This window comes from Mus caroli, unplaced genomic scaffold (assembly GCF_978045245.1).
Source record: "Mus caroli unplaced genomic scaffold, Mus_caroli_1 scaffold_2, whole genome shotgun sequence".
Classification (NCBI taxonomy): domain Eukaryota; kingdom Metazoa; phylum Chordata; class Mammalia; order Rodentia; family Muridae; genus Mus; species Mus caroli.
Window position 1 is genome coordinate 26,423,764 of NW_028227257.1, and position 27,204 is coordinate 26,450,967.

Genomic DNA, 27,204 nt, shown 5'->3' on the forward strand with positions numbered 1-27,204 from the left:
GACAGAAGGATTAGGAATACATATATGATAAGTCTGGGCTACATCAAGAGTTCCAGGCCAGACTGGCCCACAGAAGACCCTACCCCAAAGTACAAAAGGAAACAAGTCTCTAGACCGATTAGGAGTGGGGAGTAAATGAACTAGCTGCTCAAGTAAATTGTTAATACTGTGAGCTCAGTTTTTTATAGTCACAATTTTTGAGCACAGTTACATTTTCTTATAGAGGTAGGTGATCTCTGAGAACTAGAGGCCAGCCTGGTCTAAAGAGTGAGTAGTTCTAAGACAGCAAAGGATACACAAAGAAACCTTGGGGAAAAATCCAATAGTAACAGCTGGGAATTGATCTCATAGAAGGTGAGTCACAAACTATGAAACACTCCTCAGTGGACGCTTACATAATTAAAAGCATCTATTCAGCTATGTTTACACAGGAAAAATAGGATGTGTGGTTATGTAGTAAAAAAACAAAAACAAAAACAAAACCCACAAAACCCAAGACATTAAATGGTATATACTGCACAATTATGTAGGCTGGTGTCTTTAAAAAAAGAGACTGAAATACAAAAATAACTTGATATACTCAGAATGTGATTTCTTCTCCCACCTCCAGCACAATGGCCTAGCCTCTCACCCACCGGCAGCACCAGCTCCCCTCTCCTACTTCTCCAAGGGTCCTCATAAACGGGCCACAAACAAAGTGAATCAATGGGACATCATCTTGGCACCTCATCTCCGGATGTTCCCTTGCTGTCCCCTCCTGCCTCAGTGCCTTGGCACGTGCCATGCTTGCTGCAGGGAGTATGCAGCTTACTCAGCTGAGCAAGTCCTCCTCCACTCCCTAAGGTGATTCCTTTAAAACAGTTTCCCTTCGAGCCCCCCCCCCCCCCGCATTCTTCACAGCTCTTCCCTTCCACAGCAATCCTGGGTCTTAGGCTTTCTCTGCTGCAACCCTCCTTCCTAGTACACAGTAGGCCATCAGTGAACACTTCCTGAAGGAAAACAGGCACTGTAACTATCCAGAACTACCCAGAGCTTCCTGTTTTTTATGTCGCTTCCTAATAGGGCTGGCAGCAGAAGCCAACAGCAGTATGCAGAGGCAGTCAGGTGGCTCATCATTTCCCTAGTGTCCTTTAGTACACAATGTGTCCAGGGAAGCAACACACAGAGCCCAGTGGGTCTGGCTTACCACCCACAGCTATGCAGCCCTGCCTAGGAGAAGATGTCTCTAAACAGTCACTTTTTTTTTTTTTTTTTTTTTTTTTTTTGGTCAGAAAGAAAAGGATAATACTGGGGGCAAACTAAGTAAGAGGATGCCCATAAGGCCCCAGCACAGCGCCTGGCAGTAAGCAACAGTTAAACTCCACAATGGCCACATGGGAGTCTTGTTCTAGCCCAGGTTTACAACGCTCACAAGCTGATGTGAAGCTTAGAACCCACCAGACTCAGCACTTACAGGGGAGAAACGGGGTCAAAGAGTACAGTGCTTGTCACAGACCAGAGTCCAGAACCCGCTCTTCAGAAATGCTGTGCCCGTCAGGGTGGTCTGCATGGTCACCCACTGGGGCTCCAGCCTCTAAATGTCCCTGTGCAAGGCAGAATCTAGGACCACCTGGTCCATCACCTAGAGTTCACTTCTTATGAATGAGAGCAGCAGCATCAGGAGGACCTCACCACACTGGCTGGAGGGGCGAAGACTGCTCCCAACCTGGGGCTTCACATGGCCTCTGCACGGACATGTCAGAGGCTTGGTGAGTAGTCCTTAGGGAACAGCTGCCGTGAGGGCTGAGACCACAGAGCAGAGGCTGGGAGGGTCTTAGAGACAGCAGCTTTCAGTGAACCCTGCCAGCCTCACTTGTGCAGTGATACTGCTGAGGCCCGGACACTGTCACCCGGGGTGGGAGCACACACATGTCCTCAGAGCACTGTACCACTCACTGCTAACTCCTGCCTGCTGTGCTCACAACAGAGGAGCCCAGGGATGGCAGTGGCTGGGCCTGGCAGTGGGAAGTCTGAGGGCCCTTTAGGGGACCCCCAGAAGAGCAGCCAATAGGCCCACTTGCTTCTTGGCTTTGTCTGCATTTCATTTATAAGGTCACTTTAGGTTTCTGTGCTAATGGACTCCACTGATTTTTAAAAACAAAGGGGAGTTTTCAGGTAGTCATGCATGGCTTTGCATCAAAACTACAGAGATCAAGTGAGTGTCGTGGTAGACACTCCTGTAATCTCAGCACTTAGGAGGTAGAGGCAGAAGGACCAGGAGTTCAAGACCAGCCTGGGCTATATGAGATTAGATTATCTTAACCTTACCCCTTTGCTCCTCCCCCAAACCCTCAACCAAGGGGGGAAAAACATATATCAGGGTGAGCCCAGGCTGGAGGTGGGCTGCTTTGTATGTACATGATCATGCAGCCCAGAGCAGCTCTGGCTGGGGACCATGGGAGCCAATGCCTGGGATGGAATGCCTTCTCTTCCAGGAAGTCCTTGGTACTGTTCTCCACCTCTGGCAGAAAAGAAAAGGAGTGTGTAGTCCCAGGAGCATCCTTAGCAGCCAAGCATGGTTGAGGGTGGGAGGGCGGGGCTCCAGATGGGATCAAAATTCATCCCGAAGCTGGGAGGGTCTGTCCATGCCAAAGAAGGACGACTGCCTCCCATGGAGGTCCCGCTCCCGCTTCACAAAGGCAGTGAACGAGGAGACACAGTTTCCAATGAAGTGGTCAGCCTGGCCGAGGATGTACAGGTCGATCTGGGCCACCTCGGGTTTCAGGCTCACCACCTTCACCTGTAGGGAGGAAGACAAGAGCATTAGCAGGTACCTCGGGCCAAGGTCAGCTGAGCCAAGACTAACAAAACACACTCTCAGCCTTCCTCTCCTGACTGAAGTTTCAGGCCAAGAGAAGGTTGGAGAGGATGAAGATTAGGGTCAGTGTTCTGAAGTGTGGTCACCTGAGTCCTGTCTCCCACGCCATGCCTCAGCACCGCTCCTGCTGGTTCCTTCCGCTGCCTACCCTACAGTGCCCTCACAACTCATCAAAGGCTGCCCAGGCCTGCAGGTGTACTCACAGGTACAGTATGACCTCAGGAGGCACAAGGCCCCGGGTTCCCCTCAGCATCAGTCCTCCCAAGAAGCCCCTCAAGCGAGCTTACGAACTGCCCGCTTGGCTTCCCTCAAGCTGGACACAGGGGCAAGGAACACACAGCCATCTTATCCAGCTGCCTGGATGCCCGCCTCTTCCCAGCAACCCTCCCAGGACCCATGTCCTGTCTGATCTACCCACCCCTGAGACCTCTGTCACTTCCTTCGAGGGCCTACCCTGCCCTGGGCCTGACCAACTTCAGTGGCTTCTTTGCTGTCCTCACAGCTTCTCCTGGTCTGGTCACTACACAAATGCCAAAAGAAACTTCTTAGACCCCATGTCCCCACTCCTGCTCTCCAGCTGCAGACCCTTTACAGGTACCCTGTTGCTTTTCAGTAAGGATGGCAGATCCGCAATGCACCTGATGAGGCCTGCCAGGCTGGTTCTCTCATTTCCCAGTCCTTGGAGCTCCAGCTCCAGTCTGCCAAGCTCTCTCCCTCCCATTTCTCCTCAGGGTCTTTGCATATACTGTTCCCTTATGGAGTGTCCTGGCTAGTTTTATGTCAACTTGACACAAGCTAGAGTCATAAGAGCAGAGACAGCCTCAGTTGAGAAAGTATTTCCAAAATGCCTGCTTGGGCTGGAGGCAACAATGTACACCACTTTCTTTCTTTTTAAGATTTATTTATTTTATATATGTGAGTATACTGCTGTCTTCAGACACACCAGTAGAGGGCATCTGATTCCATTACAGATGGTTGTGAGCCACCATGTGGTTGCTGGGAATTGAACTTGGGACCTCTGGAAGAGTAGTCAGTGCTCTTAACCACTGAGCCATCTCTCTAGTCCTAGACCATTTTCTTAATTAGTGATTGATGTGTGGAAGGCCCAGCCTATTATAGGTGGTGCCATCCCTGGGTTGGTGGTCCTGGGTTCTAATAAGAAAGCAGGCTGAGAGCCGGGCGTGGTGGCGCACGCCTTTAATCCCAGCACTTGGGAGGCAGAGGCAGGTGGATTACTGAGTTCGAGGCCAGCCTGGTCTACAAAGTGAGTGCCAGGACAGCCAGGGCTACACAGAGAAACCCTGTCTCAAAAAACCAAAAAAAAAAAAAAAAAAAAAAAAAAAGAAAGCAGGCTGAGCACCTGGTCTACAAAGTGAGTTCCAAGACAGCCAGGGCTATACAGACAAACCCTATCTCAAAAAACCAAAAAAAAAAAAAAGAAAGAAAGCAAGCAAGCAAGCAAGCAAGCAAGCAGGCAGGCTGAGAAAGCCATGAGGAGCAAGCCAGTAAGCAGCACCCTTCTATGGCCTCGGCATCACCTGCCTCCAGGTTCCTGCTCTGTTTTGAGTTCTTGTCCTGATACTCTTTAACGATGAACAGAGATGTGGAAGTGTGAGCCAAACCCTTTCCTCCTCGACTTACTTTTGGCCACAGTGCTTTATCACGGCCCTAGTAACCCTAACTAAGAAATGGGGGTAAACCTCTCTTTAGCTGGCTAACACCGCTTACCTTTCCCTTCTCCAATCATGTGGCCCACATTGGGGAAGCCCTCCCTCCCTGTTGAGTACCAGGTCAGTGCCCTGTGCTCTACTCTTGGAGCACACGGCTGTTTGTGGCTCTAACCCCTCAGTGGTTCTCTGTTAACTCTATGTCCTGCTGGACCTGAGCTGGACCTTTGTTGCTCTGCTTAGTCTCAGGGAACTGGGCTTGAACAAGACTTCACTCACCCTCAGTCTTTCCCCAGTCTACGCTGTGACCCTGAAGGCAGGACCACCTCTCGTTCACTGAGGTCCCAGCTTAATAAAGTGAGGCTCTGCTCTGAACAAAGGTAGGGGGCTGGTGAAGCTGCTCTGTCAGAAAGATGCTTTGCAAGCAAAAAGACCTGAGTTTGATCCCCAGCACCTAGGAAACAAAGAAAGGCTGATCTCCTTGAGTTCAAAGCCTGCCACAGCTGCACAGTGAGACTTTTTTTTTTTTTTTTTTTTTTTTTTTAATTTAAGCTAGCTTAGTGGTGTGTGCTCAAAATGCCAGCAATGGAAAAGGAGACAGGCAGTTCCTGGGACTGGCTGGCTAGACAGCCTAGCCTACTTGCTAAGTTTCAGGTCAGTGAGAGATCTTGTTCAAAACAAAAGGGAAACAGTACCCGAAGTTGTCCTCTTACCTCCACACACATTTACATATGTGTGTGGACATAACACACACACACACGCACGTGTGCATACACACATAGTTGTCACACATCAAGAAGGGGAGGAGAGTAACATATAAGCCTACAGGAAGTGGGGCTGAGGAGTGGAGGTGGGGTAGGGTAGGGCAAGAACCCCAGCATAGGAACAGGAAGTAGGCCATAACAAGAGGCTCGAGGCCTAACTAATAAGTGCATCAACCCTCAAGCTCATGAAAACCCCTGGGACTCTCCACAGGCCTCAGCTCTGTGCAGGTGAGGAGGGGTGGGCAGAATTGCCTGGAAGAGCTGTTATTCACCAAGCTTTCTGACACCAGGAGCTTGTTTCCTGGCTTGATAAAGACACTATCTTTTAATCTCAGCCAAAAGCCCCCAAACAGTCCCATCCACTCCTGAATTTACCAGCTCTGTCATTCCAGCTGCTGTGGGCCCTGGGACGCCTCAGTTAACCCTGCCCTTCTGGGCAGCCCTCCTCATCCAGAGCACACAGGGGCAGATAGAGTGAGGGGACCTTGAGGACTCTCAGCTGATTTTCTATCTAGGAAATGGGCAGGGCAGACCAGCAGGCACTGACCCCACACTTGCTTGCTGGCTGGGGCATCTCTCATGGTTTAGGTGGTGGAGCAAGTGAAAGAACAGAAAGATGCCCCATACATAAGGCCAGTGGCTCCCAATGTCTGCTGCCCCCTTGATTTTAAATATTCATATTAATAAAATACATATTCACCCCTTATTTATTTCTAAATGTCGCGTCCTTAGTCAAACTTTGAACCATTTTTACATAATTTCTTTTTTTTTTTTGTTTTGTTTTGTTTTTTCGAGACAGGGTTTCTCTGTATAGCCCTGTCTGTCCTGGAACTCACTTTGTAGACCAGGCTGGCCTCGAACTCAGAAATCCGCCTGCCTCTGCCTCCCAAGTGCTGGGATTAAAGGCATGCGCCACCACCGCCCAGCTTTACATAATTTCTTAATAGCCTCTAAATTATTCTGGGTCACACTTTTTTTTTTTTTTTTGTGGTGTTTTTGAGATGGGGTTTCTCTGTATAGCCCTGGCTGTCCTGGAACTCACTTTGTAGACCAGGCTGGCCTTGAACTCAGAAATCCACCTGCCTCTGCCTCCTGAGTGCTGGGATTAAAGGCGTGCGCCACCACGCCCAGCTTGGGTCACACATTTTTTTTTTTTTAAGAATTTTTTTAATTAGGTATTTATTTCATTTACATTTCCAATGCTATCCCAAAAGTCCCCCACCCCACACATTTAAAAAAATCATCTTTCTACTGTCCTCCTCTTAGGGCTGCCGGCATCTGAGGTCCTCAGGCACCTGGTCTCCCGAATGCCCACTAACAGTCCCTCGGCCACCACTGAGGCATGCTCACTCTTCACCTGCTGCTCCCTCGACGTAAATATCGGCCAAGCAAATTCTGCTGCTGAGCAGCACCTCCTAAAACACCCACGAAACACAAGGGGTCTCCCCTTCATTCATTTCTGGTACCAACAAGAGCTAATTTACTGAGCAGTATTTTATAGTGGGAAACGTCATCACTTCTTTACAAAATAGATCTTTACAGATGCTGTTGGAGAGAGGTGCTTTTCGGTTCTACTCTATTGATGAGGAGTCAGCACAGAGGGGTCAGGTAACTTCTCGCAAGGCTGCAGAATGAGGAGACTTTAAGTCCCAAGGACATTTCTGGAGCCAGGTATAAGGATGAAAGCCTGGAACCTGGCACTTGGATGAGGCAAGAAAGAAGATGAGGAGTCCAAGGTCATATTGTATTCAGCTATATATTGCATTTTTTAGCCAGTCTAGGCTAAATGACACCTGACCCTGTCTCAAAAATAAAACCAAAACAAAACAGAGGTGTGCTCTTAACCTCTCAGCTGTTGTGCACTCCATTTCAGAGTCCACTGTGTTCTTATCCAACAAAGCATTTGCACTGTGTGCCAGACACTGCCCTAGAGCCCATGATGAGAGACAGGTGGCCGCCTCCAGGGGTCAAAGCGCCAGGGTAACCCTCAGAGAACAGAAGAGGAGGCTACACTAGCCTCTGGTGGTCTAGAAAGTGCTTCAAGCAAAGAAAGGGCCTCGGGATGTTCCACAGGAGAACTCACAGACATGTCTAAGCTGTGGACAGAAGGAATATTAGGGATCAGAGAGGCAAGGAGCTGGTGAGGGGAGCCTGAAGCAGATAGAGGAGATGTGGGACTAGCAGACTCTGGGCCAGGCGCACCTTGTCTTTGAAGAGCTGCTGGATCTCTGACACATAGCTCTCAGAGTCTGTGGCGATGTAGACCGATCTGGCATTCAATGCTCTCACCCAAAGCGTCACAGCCCGCTGGATTTCCTTCAGGTCGGGGAGGCACATGGTCATGGTGAGAGGGGTCGCTGTGCTGCGGCTATATCCCACACACTGAGGGGAAGCCATGAAGTGTGACCCTGCAGTCCCATCCTTCAGCATGGCACAGGCATTCTTCTACAAGGAGGGATAGAGGGCAGAGTTAGAGAAGCAGCTGTCTTGGACACAGGAACAGATAAATAGAAAAGTGCTACAGAAGAGACTAGCATTCCAGTGCTGTGTGTGTGTGTGCGCGACTGCATGTGCGCACACGCATGTGCACATGCGTGTATATTGAACCCAGAGCTTTGTGCATGTTAAGTGAATGTTCTCCCACTGCCTATCCACTACTATATATGTATTAATAGCACTAAGGGCTATTAGTGGTGAGGCTGACCTGTAATCTCTGCACTTGGGAGGCAAGATCATGAGTTGTTGTTTTTTTTTTAAAAAAAGATTTATTTACTTATTTTATATAAGTACACTGTAGCTGTCTTCAGACACACCAGAAGAGGGCATCTGATTCCATTACAGATGGTTGTGAGCCACCATGTGGTTGCTGGGAATTGAACTCAGGACCTCTGGAAGAGTAGTCAGTGCTCTTAACCACTGAGCCATCTCTCTACTCTGATCATGAGGTTTTAAGGAAAGCTTTGGCTACAGTGAGTTTGAGGCCAACCTTGGCTACAAAGAACCCTGAGGGTGGGGCCATTCAAAAACACTGTTTTTTCTGAGTGGGGTTGAAAAGCATTTTTCTGCTCTGTTGTTATCTGGGGCTTCAGTAGAGCTCAGCATTGCTGATAAGGGAGGCTTATCTGATTCCCGCTGAAGTGGGACTGCAGATCACTCCCCTGAGGCACATGTTTGCTGTAGGCTCCAGAGAGATAGGCTTTATCTGGCTGAGGTGGGTCCAGGCTATTTCTGACTAGTTAGGAGTTTTTCTCATGTACTTGACTCTTTTTATAAAGCTCTTTCTTACCCTCTAGAGAGATGACTACATGTTTTTCTTCTTGGGCTTTTCTACACAAATTCTGGGAGGATGAAGACACCTGCACTTCTGAGGTTGAAAGTCCTGTGTCTCCCCTCCCCCCTCCCCTTCTCTTCCCCAAGACAGGGTTTCTCTGTTTACCCCTGGCTGTCCTGAAACTTGCTCTGTAGACCAGGCTGGCCTCAAACGCACAGAGATCCACCCACTTCTGTATCTCTGTGTGCCGGGATTAAATGTGTGTGCCACTCAGTCTCCATAGTTCCCTTTCAATAGCAATCTACTGGCTGACCACTGAACTAAGGCAGAGGACTCCTCGTTTGGGATCTGACTTAATGGCCTAGTTTACCCATGTGCAAACACAAGGGTACAAATGGCAGCTGTTAAATGCTAGCTCTCCAGCAGGAGCTCCATATGCATACTTCTGATGTGTGCTGCAGTAGCAAGATCATGAGCTAAAATCCAGACTTAGTGGAGTTAGCTGTCTCTGCTCCAAGTTAAGGCAAATGCCAGCCAGAGAGAGGAAGAGGAAGTTACCCAGTCGGAGCCAATGCGCAGATGAATGCCCACATAGGGCCGGACGAGGTGGGCACTGATCTGGGCCTCTCCCATCCTCACCATCTCATCTGACCACACCATGTACTTCTGGAGCTCCCTGTGTTCCTCCAGGACAGGGAACTGTGCTGGGGCCCCAGGCAGAGCGAGCACAGGATGCTCTTTTGCAGGAAATCTAGGCATAAGATGGAACAAGGGGAAGTCAGACAGGACGGAAAAAAGAGCCTTGCTGCCACTCCCACGGGATAAAGGATGGCATTGCACCATGCCCCAGAGACCCTGTGGAGAGGCCCCTATAACAAGCAAGAGACGAAAGATTGTGAAATCTCAACTGGCTGATAAGAAACCTTGGTGGAGACAGCAGGCACAATATGCAATACTGTTCCAGCCGCACGGAATTTACAACCTTCTTTGCTTGTTTAACAATTAAAAATTTACTGTAGAGCATTCCAACACTTAATATATCACGCTGGCTTCCAATCTGTGGTGTGGTAATTCATTCCAGGGTGGGGTGTCTGGACCCAGCCTTGCCCTTTACCCATACAGCAGGACTGAGACATGAAGCTGCTTACACAGACAATGTTGGTCCCACTTGCAGGGACTGTGTACATGGGATTAGCCCAGTCACTCAATACTTAGCAAATACTTACTGTTTATGTCAGGACCCAGGAAGAATGAGACCAGCATGGTCCCTACCCTCATGTGATATACCAAAGGTCTTCAGATAACCCCAGCACACCCTCTCAAGACTCTTCCCCACTACACAGAATCCTTTCTGCAATCTTTCCACATATATTTTCTCTTCTGCTAGACTAGGCCCCAGTGGCAGTGCCTTCTGTCTGCCTTAACCAGTTCTTGGAGCATGTGAGGGCTCAGTAATCCAAAGAGGAGCAAACCCGTGTTTCCTCTTCAGCTTAACCCAGACTCCTGTCCAGCAACATATAGCGCTTTGCTGCCTGTGAACTCAGGGTGCATTTCTGATTCCAGACTTCTGCTTCCAAATATCTGCCCCACCCGCTGAAACCCCTTTTCGGTATTACAAGCTAGGAAAGCCGCGCTGGAGAAGTTTGCAGTTAGTTGCTTATGAAATCAGATATGCACTTATAATATGACCCAGTGTTAGCACTGTGAGCACTCAGCCAGGGAGATACAAGCCTGTATTCACACATAGACATGTACACTACTGTTCATAGCAGCTTTACTCCAGCTGCCCTAAACTGGAAACAGCCCAAATAGAACCATTAGCATATCTACACCATGAACTGCCACTGCCATAAAGAGCATGGGCTACCAAACAAGCTATGGCTCTTAATGGAATTACTCTAAGTGAAAAGAACCAATTCCCCATAGAGCACAAACCATATGAATCTACCTACATACCTTTGAAAGGGCAAAATGGAAAAAAGGCTAATGGCTGCTGGGAATGGTGTGTGTTTAGGGAGGCAGGGACAGTAATAAGCTTGCAATATAAAGGTATGTACATTGAAAGAAACACTCAGTATCTTAACTGTGTTACTGGCTATATGAACCTACAAAATCACATAGAATTAACATACACATACACACAGTTGTGTATAACTTAAAAAAAAAAAAAGACAATTTAAACAGGATAGGAGGATTGCATCACTGTCAAGATCCTGGCCGGGATACTAAGTCAAGAATACATGAAAAGATCTCTTTAAACTGTCACAAGTGCATGCAGATCTATGATCACATAAAAACAAAAAAATAGTTCAAATAAAAATTATAAAAGGGATGGCAAAATGGCCCATGGGATAAAGGTGTGTACCAGCCAAGCCATATAACCTCAGTTCAAGTCCTAGGACTCACATGGTAGAACTGAACGGACTACAGTAAGCTGTCCTCTGCGAGCTGTCCTAAAGAAATGCACATAGTAAAGGTAAAATAAAAATTATCATGGAATATTGTAAACCCTAAAACAAATATGGAAAATAATTGACATGCCTATGACCTATATCAGCAGATACTAATGCTGTATTGTGCTTCGGAGTTTAAAAACATACATATCTAGGGATGCTGAGAAGACTTAGAGGATAAAGGTGCTTGCACAGAACATGAGGACCTCAGCTGGAATCCACATGAAGGCAGGAAAGAACCAACTGCAGTTAGTTGTCCTCTTACACACACACACACATACACACACACACACCTCAGAGTGAATAAAAAAAAAAACAAAATAAAAGCCCTAGCTCACCATGTCTTTCCCTTCTTTCCTCCTCCCTCCCTAAAGACAACATGTTCTCTTGTATAAGTCCATCTATCCATCCATCCACCATCTACCCACCCACCCATGACTTAGTTTCCTTGTCTGTAAAAAGTTGAAAACATCCTTACCTCATAAGGCTAATAAAAACCACAACTCCATATTTAAGGTATACAAGGTAATGTTTTGTATGCAGTGCTCAGCACAGTCAAGCTAGTTAATCTATCCATTTATAGGGCTACCGAAAGGATTACATGGATTAATGTGAGTAGAACCTTCAGAGTAGCGCTTGGCATGCCTTACAGAATGCTGAGCATCACCATCATGGTTCACATAACCTAGTTCACCTTTTAAAAGATTTAACTTTATGCTGGTTTGGTGGTGCATGCCATTAACCATGGTACCAGGGAGGCAGAGACAGGTAGGTGGATCTCTGAGTTCCAGGACAGCCTGGTCTACAAAGTGAGTTCCAGGACAGTCAGAGCTATATAGAAAAACCCTGTCTCAAAAACCAAACCAAACCAAATCCCAAACCAAACAAAAAACCCAAACCACAAAGAAATGTCACTTTATGTTTGGTGATTGGACCATACTGGTTTTGGAGATCACAGGATCGTGATGACATCTCTGGCATCCCCAGTTTGCATGGATAAACTCTGTTGGCCAGTAGGCTGATTCATTCTCCACTCACACCATGGAGCTGCAATGCACCTGCCACACCTTCTTCACCCTGACACAAACACACTATTCAGCAATGCCTTCCACGCCTCCAGACAGGTCACCACTCCCAGGCTCAGCTCCTTCCCCTGCAATGCTGACAAGCTCAACAGCTTTGTTGCCAGGACTGGAGAACCCTGAGGACAGTGGCCCCAGTAGTCCCTCTTCCATGATTTCTCCAGACATTAGTCAGAGGCCTATGCCATGGATGCAGCCTGGCTCTGTATGATGCTTGTCTGGCTGGACTCTTAAAGGTTCTATTTATATGTGTATACATGGCAATAATGTACTGAACCATATTATGTGAAAAGCAATGGTTTTATTTGCATATTAACTCATTTAATTCCTACAAGAGCCTTTTAAGGGAATTGTGCCTTCTTTTAACTTACTGATAAACAAAGAAGCGGTATAACATACAAAGTCACAGGATGGAAACTGTCGGAGCAGGGTTTGCATTCAGGCAGTGAGCTTCACTTCTTTTTAGGTTTTAAAATGTATACCTGTTTAAATGTATGCATCTGCATTGTGTGTGTGCATGTGCCTATGGAAGACAGAAGAAGGGGCTGAATCTCCTGAAACTAGATTAGATAGGCAGTTGCAAATTGCCTGATATGAAAGCTGGGAACTGAACCTGGGTCCCCTGTAAAAGCAGCAGTGCTTTTGAGACAGCCTTACTATGTAACTCTAGCTGCCCTGGAACTCACTAGACTGGCTTTGAACTCACAGAGATCTACCTGCCTCTGCCTCCTGAGTGCTGGGAGCCACCATACCCAGCTCAGCCAGGGCTTTTACCAGTTCTTCTAGCTGTGTTCTTGACTCCTAAATCTTACTCTCTCATTTTCCTGCCCAGTTAAGGAGCAAGCATCTCCTAATACAGAAATATGAAGCTTCCCTGAGCCACAGCTCATAGCACTGGCAACAGGTGCTGTAAATATTTTTAGAATTGAATGTGAGGGATCAGGGGCCCTATGAAAATCCCAGGGCATGATGGCAGTGGGTAAAGGAGGAAGAAACTAACGTTACTTCATCGCCTTACCATGGGCCAGGCCTGAGGCTAAGCTCATTTTAGACATCACTTCAGGGGCCTCTAACTGGAAAAGGTTTTCTGACCTGATGTGTGGTGAATTACTAGGATAAATCAGGACCTATGTCCTTCCTGCTCTCTCAGAAAGAGCCTGGAACTGACTCTTGGTGAGTTCAGTTTTGGAATATTTATCCCTGTGCCAGCACAAAGCTGTCCCAGTAGGACTACATCAGTTGTGACTCGACACAAGGTCATGACTCCATGGCTTACTCCCCTTAGAGATGTCTGAGAATGGGAAGAGGGTCTTGGCTGCAAAGAAAACCTGACCAACACTACCAGCCAACCTGACCAGTGAATGAATCTTATTTTTTTAGGGCTGGAGCTCTCTCCAGTCAGCTCTGGGCATTGCTGAACTGGAACAAGATTTCTCAACATGTGAGCCTTTGAAAGGGGTTTCATATCTAAACCATAATACATTGCTGGTCATTCTCCCAGATTTTAGCCTCTGCAAACACATAAAGGTCATATGTGATTGGCAGAGCCTATAGGGCTGAGTCTATGAAGCCCTGAAGGCCAACCCAGAGCTCCTACACAAAAAGCAGTGGGAAAATGTCCTTCGTGGCAGAAATCTTGAGAGCAGGACTCTGCCTTGTTTGTGTCTCTGTGTGCTCTGTACTCATTTACTGATTCTATAAATGTGTGGTGAGCTTAAAGGACCTCAGTAGCCACAGTGTGGCATTGATGTACCCCTGAGGTTCTCAGGCCCAACAGCAGGAGAGCTCCAACATTGAAACAGATTCATTCACTGATTCACAGTTGAATGGACTACTAGAAGGTGCGGCATAACTGGAGAAAGCAGGACACTGAGGGAATGAATGCCCTTAAGGGTACTATCTTGTTGCTGGTCCCTCTCCCTGGCTCTTTCTGCTTCCACCCTGTGAGCTGACTTAATTACAATTGCTCCCTACGATTACGTTGTGCTCCATTAAAAGCGGGGACGTAGCAGAATCTAGTGACAATGGGCTGAAGCCTTTGAGACCATGAGCCAAGACAAACTTTTCCTTCATTAGGTTAGTTTTCTCAGGATTTTATCCATGACTGGAACACACCATACACTCAGACGTCTACTCTTTATACATGAGGATAATTTCAACACAACGGTCCACACGCTTCCAAGAGTAAATAAACAGACACCTTTATCTGTTGAATTGAGTTTGTGGACTGAGAACCAGCAGAGCTGTAAGGATCCTCTGAATCCATGTGGTAGGAGACAAAACAGGTAAATCGCTAGTTACACTGCGCTCGGCCTTCAAGGGGGTGAGACTCAAACACATGCTTTGATACAGACAAACCTGGAAGACAATGCTAAGTGAACAAGTTGGACATAAACAAGCAAGTACTACATGAAGGTTCATCCATCGCCTAGGTTCCTAGAAGGGGCGAGTTCATACCAAAAGCAGAATCCCTTACACCTGGGCAGGGGAGGTGGGAGTGGAAATTAGCCTTTACTGAGTGGATCTCTGGTCAAGAAGAGGAAAAAGGTTCTGGAGATAGAGGGTGGCAATGGCTGCATACTGTGACGTGCTAAATGTGACTGAGTTGTGCACTTATAGTGGTTTTCACAAAGCTCATTGAGATGGGTGTGGTGTTGCACACCTGAAATCCCAGCACAGTAAGGCAGAAGCAAGAAGAGCATTGGACTTTAGTGGCCTGTCTGGTCTACATAGTAAGCTGCAGGCTAGACTTGTCTTTAAAACACAAAAACAAACAAACAAAACCCCATCAACATAAATATACATAATATAATGCTAGCTACTCTTTCCATGTTTGAAACTTACTTCATTAGTATGACTGTTTACAAGTTCAAGACCAGCCTGAGCAACACAGCAAGTTTAGTTAACGCACGTGCATGTGTGTGTGTATGAGTGTGTATGAATATAAAAATGTAGAAGGGAAGTCAGGTGGAGGTGGCACACGCTTTTAATCTACTGCTTGGGAGGCAGAGGCAGGTGGATCTCTGTGAGTTTGAGGCCAGCCTGGTCTACAGAGTCAGTTCTAGGACAGTGAATGCTGCATAGAGAAACCGTGTCTAGAGAAAAAAATGCAGGATGGGTAAATACATTTACTGAAGGGCTAATGGTGCTCTTTATAACAGTGGAATTATAAGCAAATTTAATTTTGCTGTTTTGTTTTTAGACAGGGTCTCATGTAGCCTAACCTGGCCTTAAACTTACTATATAGCTCAGATTGGCCTTGTTTTAGCATTCTGGTAGATACAGGTGCAAACTACCATGCCTAGACATTTATTTCTTTATTTAAAAAACAAACAAACCCCCCAAAAACAAAAAACCCAGAACTATTTAGTTTGTGGTAGATATTCTAGACCATTCATTCTAAGAAATTAAATGTTAACCTGGATTTGAACTTTGAATAATTGAGATTCTATAAAGAAAACGGAAAATAAGAAAAATTAAAACAAAACCCAAACCATACCACCACCACCACCACCACCACCACCAACAACAACAACAACAAGAAAACCCAGGCCAAAAGAACTATCCAGCCAAGCATAGGATCAGTCCTGTGGATTGCCAAGGACAGTGAGCAGCAACTACTACAGTACTATCAGGCTGTGGCCAGTTACCACCCACCTTCTCCTCACTCTACCCCAACCACATGCTCTTCTGTCCCTTGCCCATACCATGTTGTGGGCCTCTGTGACATCTAGGTGTGACATCACCTTCCTTCTATTCTACCGAGGAATACTTAGTTCTAGATCTTAGTATGGCTGGTTCCTTCTCCTTGAAGTCTGTTCTGCTACTTGCAGTCAAACATTATGTCCTCCTGTCCTTCAAAGCCCTTAGCGCTCTACAATTGCTGTAAGTTTACTCAGTACTTCCCCCTTTAGATGCTGAGCTCCATCAAAGCAGAAGCCGGATCTGCCTTACTGTATCTCTAGGATCGAGAGCAATGCTTGAGAATCAGCAACTGCTTCTTAGGCAGGCTCCTAGAGAGCTCTGCCCCCCTTCAAACTACCTCTTTATATCTTCAACTTTTCCCCAAACTGGACCATAAGGCACAAGTTTAAGTTTTCACAACTTATATTCATGAATGCTCTATTTGTATGTATGCCTGCATGTCAGAAGGGAGCATCGGAAGGAAGAGGCATCAGATCCCATGATAGATGGTTGTGAGCCACTGGTTGTAGTTGCTGGGATTTGAACTCAGGACCTCTAGACCAGAAGCCAGTGCTCTTAACCACTGAGCCCCTCTCTAGCCTATCACATGGTTCTTACTACATGGCAAACTCAAACAAGATGGTTGAACCATGCATATGTTTGAGTACACTCTCCAGCTGATGTGCTGGTGCGCAAGCACTGCCCCATCTCTGTCCCTGAGGGTCAGACTTAGTGTGGCACTTTGTGATTTTTATTTATTTATTTATTTATTTATTTATTTATTTATTTATTTATTTTATATAAGTACACTGTAGCTGTCTTCAGACATACCAGAAGAGGGCGTCAGATCTCATTACGGGTGGTTGTGAGCCACCACATGATTGCTGGGATTTGAACTCAGGACCTTCGGAAGAGCAGTCAGCGCTCTTAACCACTGAGCCATCTCTCCAGCCCGCTCTTTGTGATTTAATTTCAATGTTGCTTTTAGTGTTGGTGACATATTTTTCTCAGTGGAGACAAATCTTATACACCTTAGCCAAAAGGCTAAAGAGCTATTAGGGACAAATCTGTATCCTGTCTACCTTCCAATGATGCAATGCTGCTTATCACTTAGAAGTGAAGGAGGAGAACCCATCAGGTGATCAAATAGGAAGTGCTATCTGAGATCAGCAATGAAGGAAATTAGACTCTCAACTGAGGAACCTAAGTGGCTCCTATACTAACTGGGAAAAAAGGCCACACAGCAGCTGAACACTACACCTTTAGGCTAGAATAGTAGCTCTACTTTTCTAGTAATCCCAGCCCTGGGGAGGCAGAGATAGGAGGATGAGAAGTTCAAGGACTACATGGTGATTTTGAGGTAAGCCGGTTCTACAGAGCAAAAACCCTGTCTCACAAAAGGAATGGTTTTTGGAGTCAGACTTGTCCAGTTCCGCTACTTCAAGCTTCATGACCTTGGACGAGTGACTTCACTCTTCTCTGCTTTCACTGTTCTATGTGTACATCTTAGATGACAATTCCACCTCAAAGACTCACTGATCCTGAGTTTAAACCTACCAATACTCAGGAATAGTGTGGCATATAGCAGGCATGAAATATGTTAAAGATTCACATGCAGATCCAAGCTGGCCTTTAACCTCCCATGTATGAGCAGGCTTCCTTCTGTGAAACTGAGGACTGAAGGAGTGGGTAGTTCAGGGGTAGAGTGCTCACCAACATGTATCAGGTCCTGAGATTTACCCAACATTCTCAAGATGAAATTAATAATAGCTATTTCATGAAATTTATTATAGACATGATTAAAATAAAGCATGTGAATGACACCTAACTGGTTGCTTACTATGCACCATGTACTTTCTATGATAGGAAACAAATTAGTGCAGATTTCATTAAACCAAGGTGGAAGCTGGATCCAAACACCTAGAAGGGTTTCTGTCTCCCAAGAAAGAGGCAAGGCAGGGTCTGAACTCCGGCCAGTGTTCTCTCCTGTCTCTACTGCAGTCTACCGCTAGCCTATAGATGTCAAATGCCATGACCGCCTTTAATTCACATGCTCCTCTAACCCCCAACAACAACGACAAAAACACCACCACCATCATCACCATCATCATCTTTTCTTCTTTCTTCTTCCTCTTCCTCCTCCATCACCCTCCCCACCCCGAAAAAAAAAAATATAAGGGTTTCTCTGTGTAGCCCTGGCTGTCCTGTAACATTCTCTGTAGACCAGGCCAGCCTCAAACTCAGAGATCTGCCTCCCAAGTACTGCAATTTAAGGTGTGCCCCAACCATACTTGGCTTTTAAACTGACTTCTTTTGTGGTAGTGGATCCAGGACCTTGTATATCCTAGGCAAGGTCCATAGCACCCCTTATTCTGACATCTAAGCCCAGGCTCTTTCCTGCCACGCTAGAACATTAACAAGAGATCCCCTCACAAGTTTATCCATCTGACTAGACTGTGGTTCTCCAAAGACCAGGGCTGGACTGTCCTCATTTTTCATATACCTTTGGCCTCTGAAAACTGTGTCTCACACATGACAGACGCTCCATAAATATTTCACAGCTTGTACCTGTGTCCTGCTAACCTATTTTTTAAATAGGGCCTATGGCACACAATTAATAAAGCCTAGCTAGTAATTATAAGGGTGACATCACTTGCCAGTCTGCACCTGAGCTGTTCTCCAGGCACTGCTTCCAGTTTCACCTTGCTAAGAGGGAGACAAAAGGGGAACGATTCTCACGCCTGGAGGAGGAAATCAACATGCATGTGACTGAATAATGTTCTTTTTATGACATCCCTTATCAGCCGAGAAACTCTTGCTCAACCTTGGGGCAGGCGATGAGATGGAAATAGATCACATAGGATCCTAAGTTCAACAGAAAGAACACAGTGCTTGCACCTTTGGTCTCTTACAAGAGGGTGGGGTAGAAGGAGAAAGGACTGGGAAGGAGCTAGATGGCCCTGAGTTCCCAGGCCTTCTTAAACCCAGTACTGCTATCCCCACCAAGTACCTCTGGATCCATTGTTCTTTGTAGGAGGCGCTGAAGGAAATGCCTGTGAACAGCTCTGACTTATTGAAACTCACATGAAACTGGTCCCAGAATGGCCCAAAAGGATTTCCTTCCTGTAGAAAGAGAGTGGTAGAAAGCTTACTGAGCCTGCAGAGAGAAGGGGCCTTGGAAGACAGGCGTGACACCTAGTGTCAAAGGACGGTCTCTGGGCCGGGGCCTGAGGAGAGGGCTCCAGCTTCTCTTTTGGCTTCCAACAGTGTTTGAAGGAATCTCTCCTGGAACTGTGAACTAGAGCAGTGGTCCTCAACCATCCTAATGCTGGCACCCCTTTAATGCAGTTCCTCACGTCGTGGAGACCCCCAACCATAAAGTTGTTTTCACTGCTGCTTCATTAATTGTAATTTTGCTACTGTTCTGAGTTACAATGTAAATATCTATGTTTTCTGATGGTTTTAGGTGACCCCTGTGAAAGGGGCATTTGACACCCAAAGGCATCCCATAGGTTGAGAACCACTGAACTAGCACTTTAAGAGGCTAAGACAGCATACTATTTCACAGGATGCGATTAGATTCAGAAGGTAAGGTGTGTGTGCCCGAGGTAAGACAGCTGGTAAGTGCAGTACAGGGGATACAAGCTAGGTCTTTTCTCAAAATTTATAGCTTTTCTATCATTTGTTCCAAAAGATAACTGGGGTGTATCATAGTCACAAAATACCAGAAATGCACAAATTTCTACTCATTACCCAGGGCAGCTCCTCATTTACCTGCTGAGAAAGGGAAGAACACTCACGTTAAGAGAGTGGACAAGCAAGTCAAGTCACACCTATGTCTTCTCCATCCTGTAAGGACATCAGCAGCACCTCCTTCACGGGCTGAGGAGTCCAGGTGTAAGTGTACAGCCAGCTGCTGGCATCACTGTTCTGAGCATCACTTACTATTTCTGCCAGCACCTCAGCTCCCAGGTGCTATTACATACAGCCTACTCTCTCTGAGCCAGCTAGCAACAAAGCTCAGAGAAGCACAGTATGTCAAAGGTGACACTGCTAACAAGTGTCAGAAACAGACGGGCCTAGAAGACAGGACACAGAAGAGGATCTACCTTCATGGGACATGTCTTCTTATCAGGACTTCGCTGGGCTGCCACCTCAAAGCAGTATGCCACCCGCTTCTCAGGGGGCCAGTGGGAGGGTGCCAGATTTTCCATGAAGTCCTCCAGGCTGACAACCCGATGGTAGGCTTGGAGAGGCTCCAGTTTGAAGTACTTTTGGTAGGACACATGGAGCTAAAGGAGAAAAAGGAAGGGTCCAGATCTCCACGGTATTCTTGTTTCTAGAAACAGTAAACTCCAAGACCCAGACTATGATCTGAGAGACCTGTAGAGGGCTCTGGATAGAGCTCAGTGGTAGAATGCCTACCTAGCAAACATGAGGCGTTAGGCTTCATCCCCATTACAGCAGGCACAAGCAGACACCCAATATGGGGCAAAGACAAACTGAGAGAAACCATCTTCCAGCTAAAAAACAAACAGCAGAATCTCTGGTGTTCCACCTCTGGTCACTTGCTCTTTGACAAGGGAGCTAAAACCATCCAGTGGAAAAAAGACAGCATTTTCAACAAATGGTGCTGGCACAACTGGCAGTTATTATGTAGAAGAATGCGAATTGGTCCATTCTTATCTCCTTGTACATAGCTCAAGTCCACATAAAACCAGAGACACTGAAACTTATAGAGGAGAAAGTGGGGAAAAGCCTCGAAGATATGGGCACAGGGGAAAAATTCCTGAACAGAACAGCAATGGCTTGTGCTGTAAGATTGAGAATTGACAAATGGGACCTCATAAAACTGCAAAGCTCCTGTAAGGCAAAAGACACTGTCAATAAGACAAAAAGGTCACCAACAGATTGGGAGAGACTCTTTACCAATCCTAAATCAGATAGGGGACTAATATCCAATATATATAAAGAACTCAACAAGATGGACTCCAGAAAATCAAATAACCCTATTAAAAAATGGAGTACAGAACTAAACAAAGAATTATCAACTGAGGAATACCGAATGGCTGAGAAACACCTAAAAAAAATTTCAACATCCTTAAACATCAGGGAAATGCAAATCAAAACAACCCTGAGATTCCACCTCACACCAGTCAGATTGACTAAGATCAAAAATTCAGGTGACAGCAGATGCTGGTGAGGATGTGGAGAAAGAGGAACACTCCTCCATTGTTGGTGGGATTGCAAGCTTGTACAACCACTCTGGAAATCAGTCTGGTGGTTCCTCAGAAAATTGGACATAGTACTACCGAAAGATCCAGCAATACCTCTCCTGGGCATATACCCAGAAGATGTTCCAATTTGTAATAAGGACACATGCTCCACTATGTTCATAGCAGCTTTATTTATAATAGCCAGAAGCTGGAAAGAACCCAGATGTCCCTCAACAGAGGAATGGATACAGAAAATGTGGTACATTTACACAATGGAGTACTACTCAGCTATTAAAAACAATGATTTTATGAAATTCTTGGACAAATGGATGTATCTGGAGGATATCATCCTGAGTGAAGTAACCCTATCACAAAAGAACTCACATGATATGCACTCACTGATAAGTGGATATTAACCCAGAAACTTAGAGTACCCAAGATACAATTTGCAAAACACATGAAACTCAAGAAGAAGGAAGACCAAAGTGTGGATACTTCGTTCCTTCTTAGAATGGGGAACAAAATACCCATGGAAGAAGTTACAGAGACAAAGTTTGGAGCTGAGACAGAAGAAAGGACCATCCAGATACTGCCCCACCCAGGGATCCATCCCATATACAACCTCCAAACCCAGACACTATTGTATACACCAGCAAGATTTTGCTAATAGGACCCTGATATAGCTGTCTCTTGTGAAGCTATGCTAGTGCCTGGCAAATACAGAAGTGGATGCTCACAGTCATCTATTGGATGGAACACAGGGTCCTAAAGAAGGAGCTAGAGAAAATACCCAAGGAGCTAAAGGGATCGGCAACCCTATAGGAGGATCAACAATATGAACTAACCAGTACCCCCCGAGAACCATGTCTCTACTTGCATATGTAGCAGAGGATGGCCTAGTCGGCCATCAATGAGGAGAGGCCCTTGGTCTTGCAAAGATCATATGCCCCAGTACAGGGGAATGCCAGGGCCAGGAAGTGGGAGTGGGTGGGTTGTGGAGCGGGGGGGGGGGGGGGGGGTATAGAGGACTTTTGGGATAGCATTGGAAATGTAAATGAAGAAAATATCTAATTTAAAAAATGAAATTAAAAAAAAAAGAATCTCTGGTGTTCAAAATGCCTGATGCTCTACAGATCATTGGAACAAATGTAGAAAGCTAAGCCGTCTGTACAAGGCTAATAGCAGAAGTGGCAGCTTTGGAGCAGCTACTTGGGGCCCAATCCCCCAGGATGACATGCTCCGGTGCTTTCTACAGGAGATGTGGACAACAACACTCAGTGACTTAGTGAAGCCCAGGGAAGAAGCAGGGGTCATATCACACAGTTCATGGGGACTTCCAGGAGAGAGAGCAGGGTTAGCACACGCCTCATTGACTTTACCTACAATGCTTTGGTTTTTTTCCTAATAGAAAAGCATGCTGGCTCCTTTACTCAGCAGGACTTCCCAAGGCCTCTGCTATGCTAATGTCCACTCTCAAGCTAAATGTTTCAGAGCATGGGAATGGAGAACAGCATTTCTGAAACCAAACAGGAACTTTTTAAGAGACATGGTCACACTATACAGCCCTAGCTAGCCTGGTACTTGTTTGTAATTCCAACTGGCCTCACAAGTGCTAGACTTAGAGGCCTTCATTACCACCTGGCAAGGTTTGCCTTTTTTTTGGGGGGGGGGGAGACTTTATATGCTAACAGAGGAGAGAATGCACTGATTAAGATAGAAGAGGGAAGGGAATTATGGGGCTACTATAATGATCCTTCAATCTCCTCATGAGTGCATTACTTATTCACTTAGGTTTCTTTTTAAAAATGTTTGGAGATATTCCCATGTAGCCCAGGTTGGACTTAAGCTCAAAGCAATCTTCCTACCTGAGCCTCCCCAGTGCCAGAACTACAGGCATAAGTCACCACACCTAGCTTATTAAATGTGCACTTAATATGTACCTCTCACATATCTAAGTGAGGGATGAAACAGTCCAGACAGGTACAAGATGCTGAAGAAGGTAGAACTGGGGCTTTGAGAGCCTAGATTTCATCCTGAAATCTAGGGTCCCAGCCTGGTGCCCAGGTTAATAGAGATGAGATATACTGGGGCTGGAACTGCAGACACAGGTTTGTGGGCAAAGTTATTGAGTTCAGTTCCAGCTTTCTGAATCTGAGATATATGTGACAACTAAGCAGACCTGAGTGTATAAAAGTGTGACACAGTGTATGGTCAGAGAAGAATCTGTACCAGAGGTGTACTGGAGGTTTAATGAGAACAGTGAAAGCCATGTCGGTCAACAGGAGCCCACAGAAATGCAAGGTAAAGGTACCAACGGCAGCTACCGGTCACCAAGTGCTGACGTGGTGCCAGGCGCCGTGCACTCAGCCTTTTACAAGGACAGGCTTGGCTGACTCACCTGAGCCACAGAGCTAATACCAAGCAGAGGGAGGACGTGCACCAGCAGAACTCCAGGTGAAGAGAGGAGCCCCTAAGCAAGGCACAAAAATGTGGCTATGTCCTGGAAGCCAGGGGAGAAGAGAAGTTTAGGAAAAGGAAAGGCTTACAGGACCATGAACCATTGGGTGGTCAAGTAAGATACAGCTTGAGAAATGAACCCTGATTTAGCTATTTTGGGGTCCTTGGTGACCTCAGTGAGAACAGTTATGACAGGAAAGAGAAGCTCACTTGAAACGGGCTAATACACCCACAGGAAGCAAAGAAGTGGAGACTCACTATGACAACTGGATGAGAGGGCAAGGATATAGCAAGCCAGCAAGCCAGCCAGCCAGCAATACCTAAATCTATCAGTGAAGCTCAACAAGTCAGATCCAAGGTTGCCGGAAGCTAAGGAACTTCCTGTGTGCTGGATTCTATATACTCCGGAGCTCAGCTGATTTTAAGAGGAAGGTGTGAGGCACAGTCAGGGAATTGACTGTCTGTAACCTCTGTTCAGTTCTCACCATGAGAGGTAGCCAATCATCACAGGTTATTGTAAAGATGAGGAAACTGAGGCACAGAAAGCTAAGTAGTTTGCTATGCAATTAGGGAGTGGCTAAGTTACACTGCAGTCTAGGTTTCAGCTTCTATCAATAAGCTTTTCCGGGCCAGGGGTACAGATTTGTGGTAGAGCATTTCCCTAGGATTTATAAAACCTGGACCCAATCCATAGCACTGCGGGGAGGGGAAAGCGTCTCCAAAAAGAGAAATACATGAAAGGAGAAATTACATTTATGCAAAAAGAGGCATTGGAGTGAAATACAATGTTTTGTTCACGCTAAGTACAACTTTGCTAACTACTTACTTTTAAAATCAATTCATTAAATATTAATTTCCTACATGCAGGTCTCCGGGGACACAGTGAACAAATGGAACACAGGGCTATTGGAAGACACAAGGAATAAGCTAATATCAGAGGCTGCACATCATGCCCAGGGAGCCCCTTGATGGGAGTAGGCAGCACAGGAGCCACGCTGCTATCCAGGTTGGTGGCCTCCGGTATACTATTAACTAGCCCATGCCTTAGCCTCCCTTTTAAAGTTGATAGTAGCACTTGTCACCTATTACTGACCAATATATCTATAAGGTAAGGTGAATTGGGACTGGAAATGGGGGCTTTGGTTTCAAGATACAATCTCTTAAAGTAGACAGCCTTGGGGTTCAATTCAAGATCTACTATCCACAGGCTGTGCAGTCTTTGGCAAGTTACCTCTCCTCTCTAAACCTTGGTTTCCTCGAGGATTAGCTATAGGAAAGATGAGCTAACTCTCATCTAGCGTTCAAACAATGCGGGTACATGACAGGTGTTCGGTTAAAAAAAAAAAAAGCTAGTTATTGCTATTTCTAGGTAGAGAAGAGGGCAACGCCAGATTGGAAGAAAACCCAGAGGCCTTGGAGTCAAGCAAGTCTGCAAGTGTGAGGAAGGATAGACAGGGGTCTAGGTCAGCAGAAATACTCACGTTGGTGAAAGGAGGCTTGTGATGTTGGTATTCAATCCATGGAGGTACAGCCAAGGTGCGGTTCAGCAGCTTCGCAAATGCCAGGGAGCCCAAGAAGTGATCAGCCTGGTTCCCAAAGCGCCCTGGAAATGGTACATTGTGGGTAGAGTGGCCTGGGGCCTACTGGCATGGTGTACGAAGGGCTCAGCAAAGATGTGCATTCAAGACTGGGGAAGGCCAAGGAACAGTGAGCTAGCAACACTGGCACAGGAGAGAAAGTCCAGACTTCCAGGTTTGACATCCGAGGGCCTGTAGGTCCTGGTCCTTCTGCCACTGCCCCTCCAGAGTCCATGCTGTTTCTCAAACATGTTATAATCATCCCCACTCTACCTGCCATCTTTGCCAGCAGTGTCCTCAGACCTGTCTCCACTCACTTGTACATGAAGGTGACCTTGATGTTTCATTTGCTAAGACACTTTAAACAACTCCTATCCATTTCTTTTACTCTCAGCATGGCATTGAGGTTTGTTTTGTTTTGTTTTTTGAGACAGGATCTGTATAGTCCTGGAACTTGTTTTGTAGACCAGTCTTGTCATTGAACTTGTGACAATCTTCCTGCATGCTACCTCCACCTCTTACATGCTAGAGTTACAGCTGTGAATCAGATTATGTATCTATGTAATACTAGGTATTTAACCTAGTATCTCTGACATGCTGGGTAAATTCTTTACATTTAGCTATAAACACTTCAGTCATTTATATGTCTGTTTTCATTTTCCAGCTTTTTGGATTGGCTGTCTATGCAGGCTCTGAATGCTTCAAACACAAAGGTCTATCTGGTTTTTTGTTTGGTTTGTTTTGCCAGAGTCTCACTTGTAGCTCTGGCTACTCTAGAATTTTCTATGTAGATCAGGCTGGCCTTAAACTCACAGAAATCCACCTGCCTCTCTGGCTTTTAGTGCTGAGATTAAAGTTGTATGCAAGCACATTTGGCTATCATCAATATGGCAGCCATTCACCCATTCCAGAAACATTGCAAGACCGAAATGTGCCAGGCACTGTGCTAGATGTTACAATATAAAATCCGAAGGCTAAGGTTTCTGTCCTCAAGGCATTCTGTTCTAATTCGGGTTAGGAGACACTAAACATGAAAAAAAATTCATTATGGTATATTTTGACAATTGCAAGGGAAAAAAATGAAAAGGTTTGGTGACAGGGAGACTCAGGAAATGACAAGTAGAGAGGTCAATGGAGTCTTCTTTGGTGACACGTATGTTGAGACTTCAAGGATGAGAAAGAGCAGAAATTAGAGGAAGGTGCTCCGAGAAGAATAGCTCATAGACCTTTACGTCTGTAAGAAACAGAAAGCCGGTTACTGTAGCTGTAGCCAGAGCGCCATGGGAGAAGGGGTGTGGAGAAGACCAGAGTGGAGCCAAATATTGCAAGGTCAGGTCATCAGATGATGGCCATGGTCAGGAATGCAAGCTACTCAAGGATTGAGAGAAGGGATGGATTATATAATGATGATCCACTACTGCATTTAAGTTGCATCCCTAAGCTTGGGAGGGTTCTTAGGAGTCCTTGGTTATCTTTTATTACCCCAGCTTGAATCATCTTGTACAAATTCTGCACGCACTTAAAAAACATTTTATTGTCTGTCTTCCTAAAATGAAGGATCCTATGAGATTTATCTGTTTCATTCACCACCAGCACAGAGAACAGCGCCTGGGACAAAAAAAAAAAAGGGGGGGGGCCATATAAATTCTTTGCTGAATGAATGCAAGAATTGCCACGAGACAGTGCGGGCAGGTCTTGTCCTACAAACTCCATTTACTGATCTGAGACTGATTAGACCTCGAGTGAGTCACTTAACTTGTCCCATCTGTCGAATGGCAAGTTGAACACCAATGGGTCCTCTGTACCCAGGCAAGTAGGGCAGGGAAGAGCACACGCCCTGCCCCTCTCTGGTGCTCTCTCCTGGACCTGAGAAGTCTCCGGGCGCCTCAGAGAAGTGGCTCCGCCTCCTCCGCCTCAGTTTCTCCGTTTAAGCAGAGAGTTCGGGAGGCCTTACCCATGCAGGGACAGTAGAGCAGGTAACCAGCCAGGTCCCAGGAGCCCGCTGACCGCCCGCGGAGCGGCAGCGGCAGCAACAGCAGCAGAAGCAGGAAAGACGCCCGCAGCAGCAGGTGTGGCGGTGCCCACGCGGCGGCGCCCATGTCGACGGCAGAGCCACAGAGTGCCACGGCCCGGAGGCGGGGAGGGGGTGGGAGGGAAGAAGAGGCGCGAGTGGCCG

The 27,204-nt window shown here is 46.3% G+C and overlaps 1 protein-coding gene across 1 annotated transcript; it reads right to left on the reverse strand.

Annotated features, from left to right (window-relative positions):
• Positions 1–1,359: 1,359 nt before the first annotated feature.
• Pofut1 (protein O-fucosyltransferase 1) lies at positions 1,360–27,173 on the reverse strand. Its single transcript, XM_021155366.3, has 7 exons — positions 26,983–27,173; positions 24,933–25,054; positions 19,888–20,070; positions 18,789–18,901; positions 9,118–9,310; positions 7,491–7,733; positions 1,360–2,779 (listed from the first exon to the last, which is right to left on the reverse strand). The coding sequence occupies exons 1-7, from the start codon at positions 27,125–27,127 to the stop codon at positions 2,591–2,593; spliced, it is 1,188 nt and encodes a 395-aa protein (XP_021011025.1). The 5' UTR covers positions 27,128–27,173; the 3' UTR covers positions 1,360–2,590.
• Between the last annotated feature and the right edge of the window lie 31 nt (positions 27,174–27,204).

Excerpts from the sequence above, each read along its gene's own strand:
- Pofut1 (XM_021155366.3), bottom strand. The coding sequence starts at position 27,127 with ATGGGCGCCGCCGCGTGGGCACCGCCACACCTGCTGCTGCGGGCGTCT. Across the intron at positions 25,055-26,982 it reads GCTCTACTGTCCCTGCATGG|GGCGCTTTGGGAACCAGGCT; the intron begins GTAAGGCCTCCC and ends TACCATTTCCAG. Across the intron at positions 7,734-9,117 it reads TGCGCATTGGCTCCGACTGG|AAGAATGCCTGTGCCATGCT; the intron begins GTAACTTCCTCT and ends CCCTCCTTGTAG.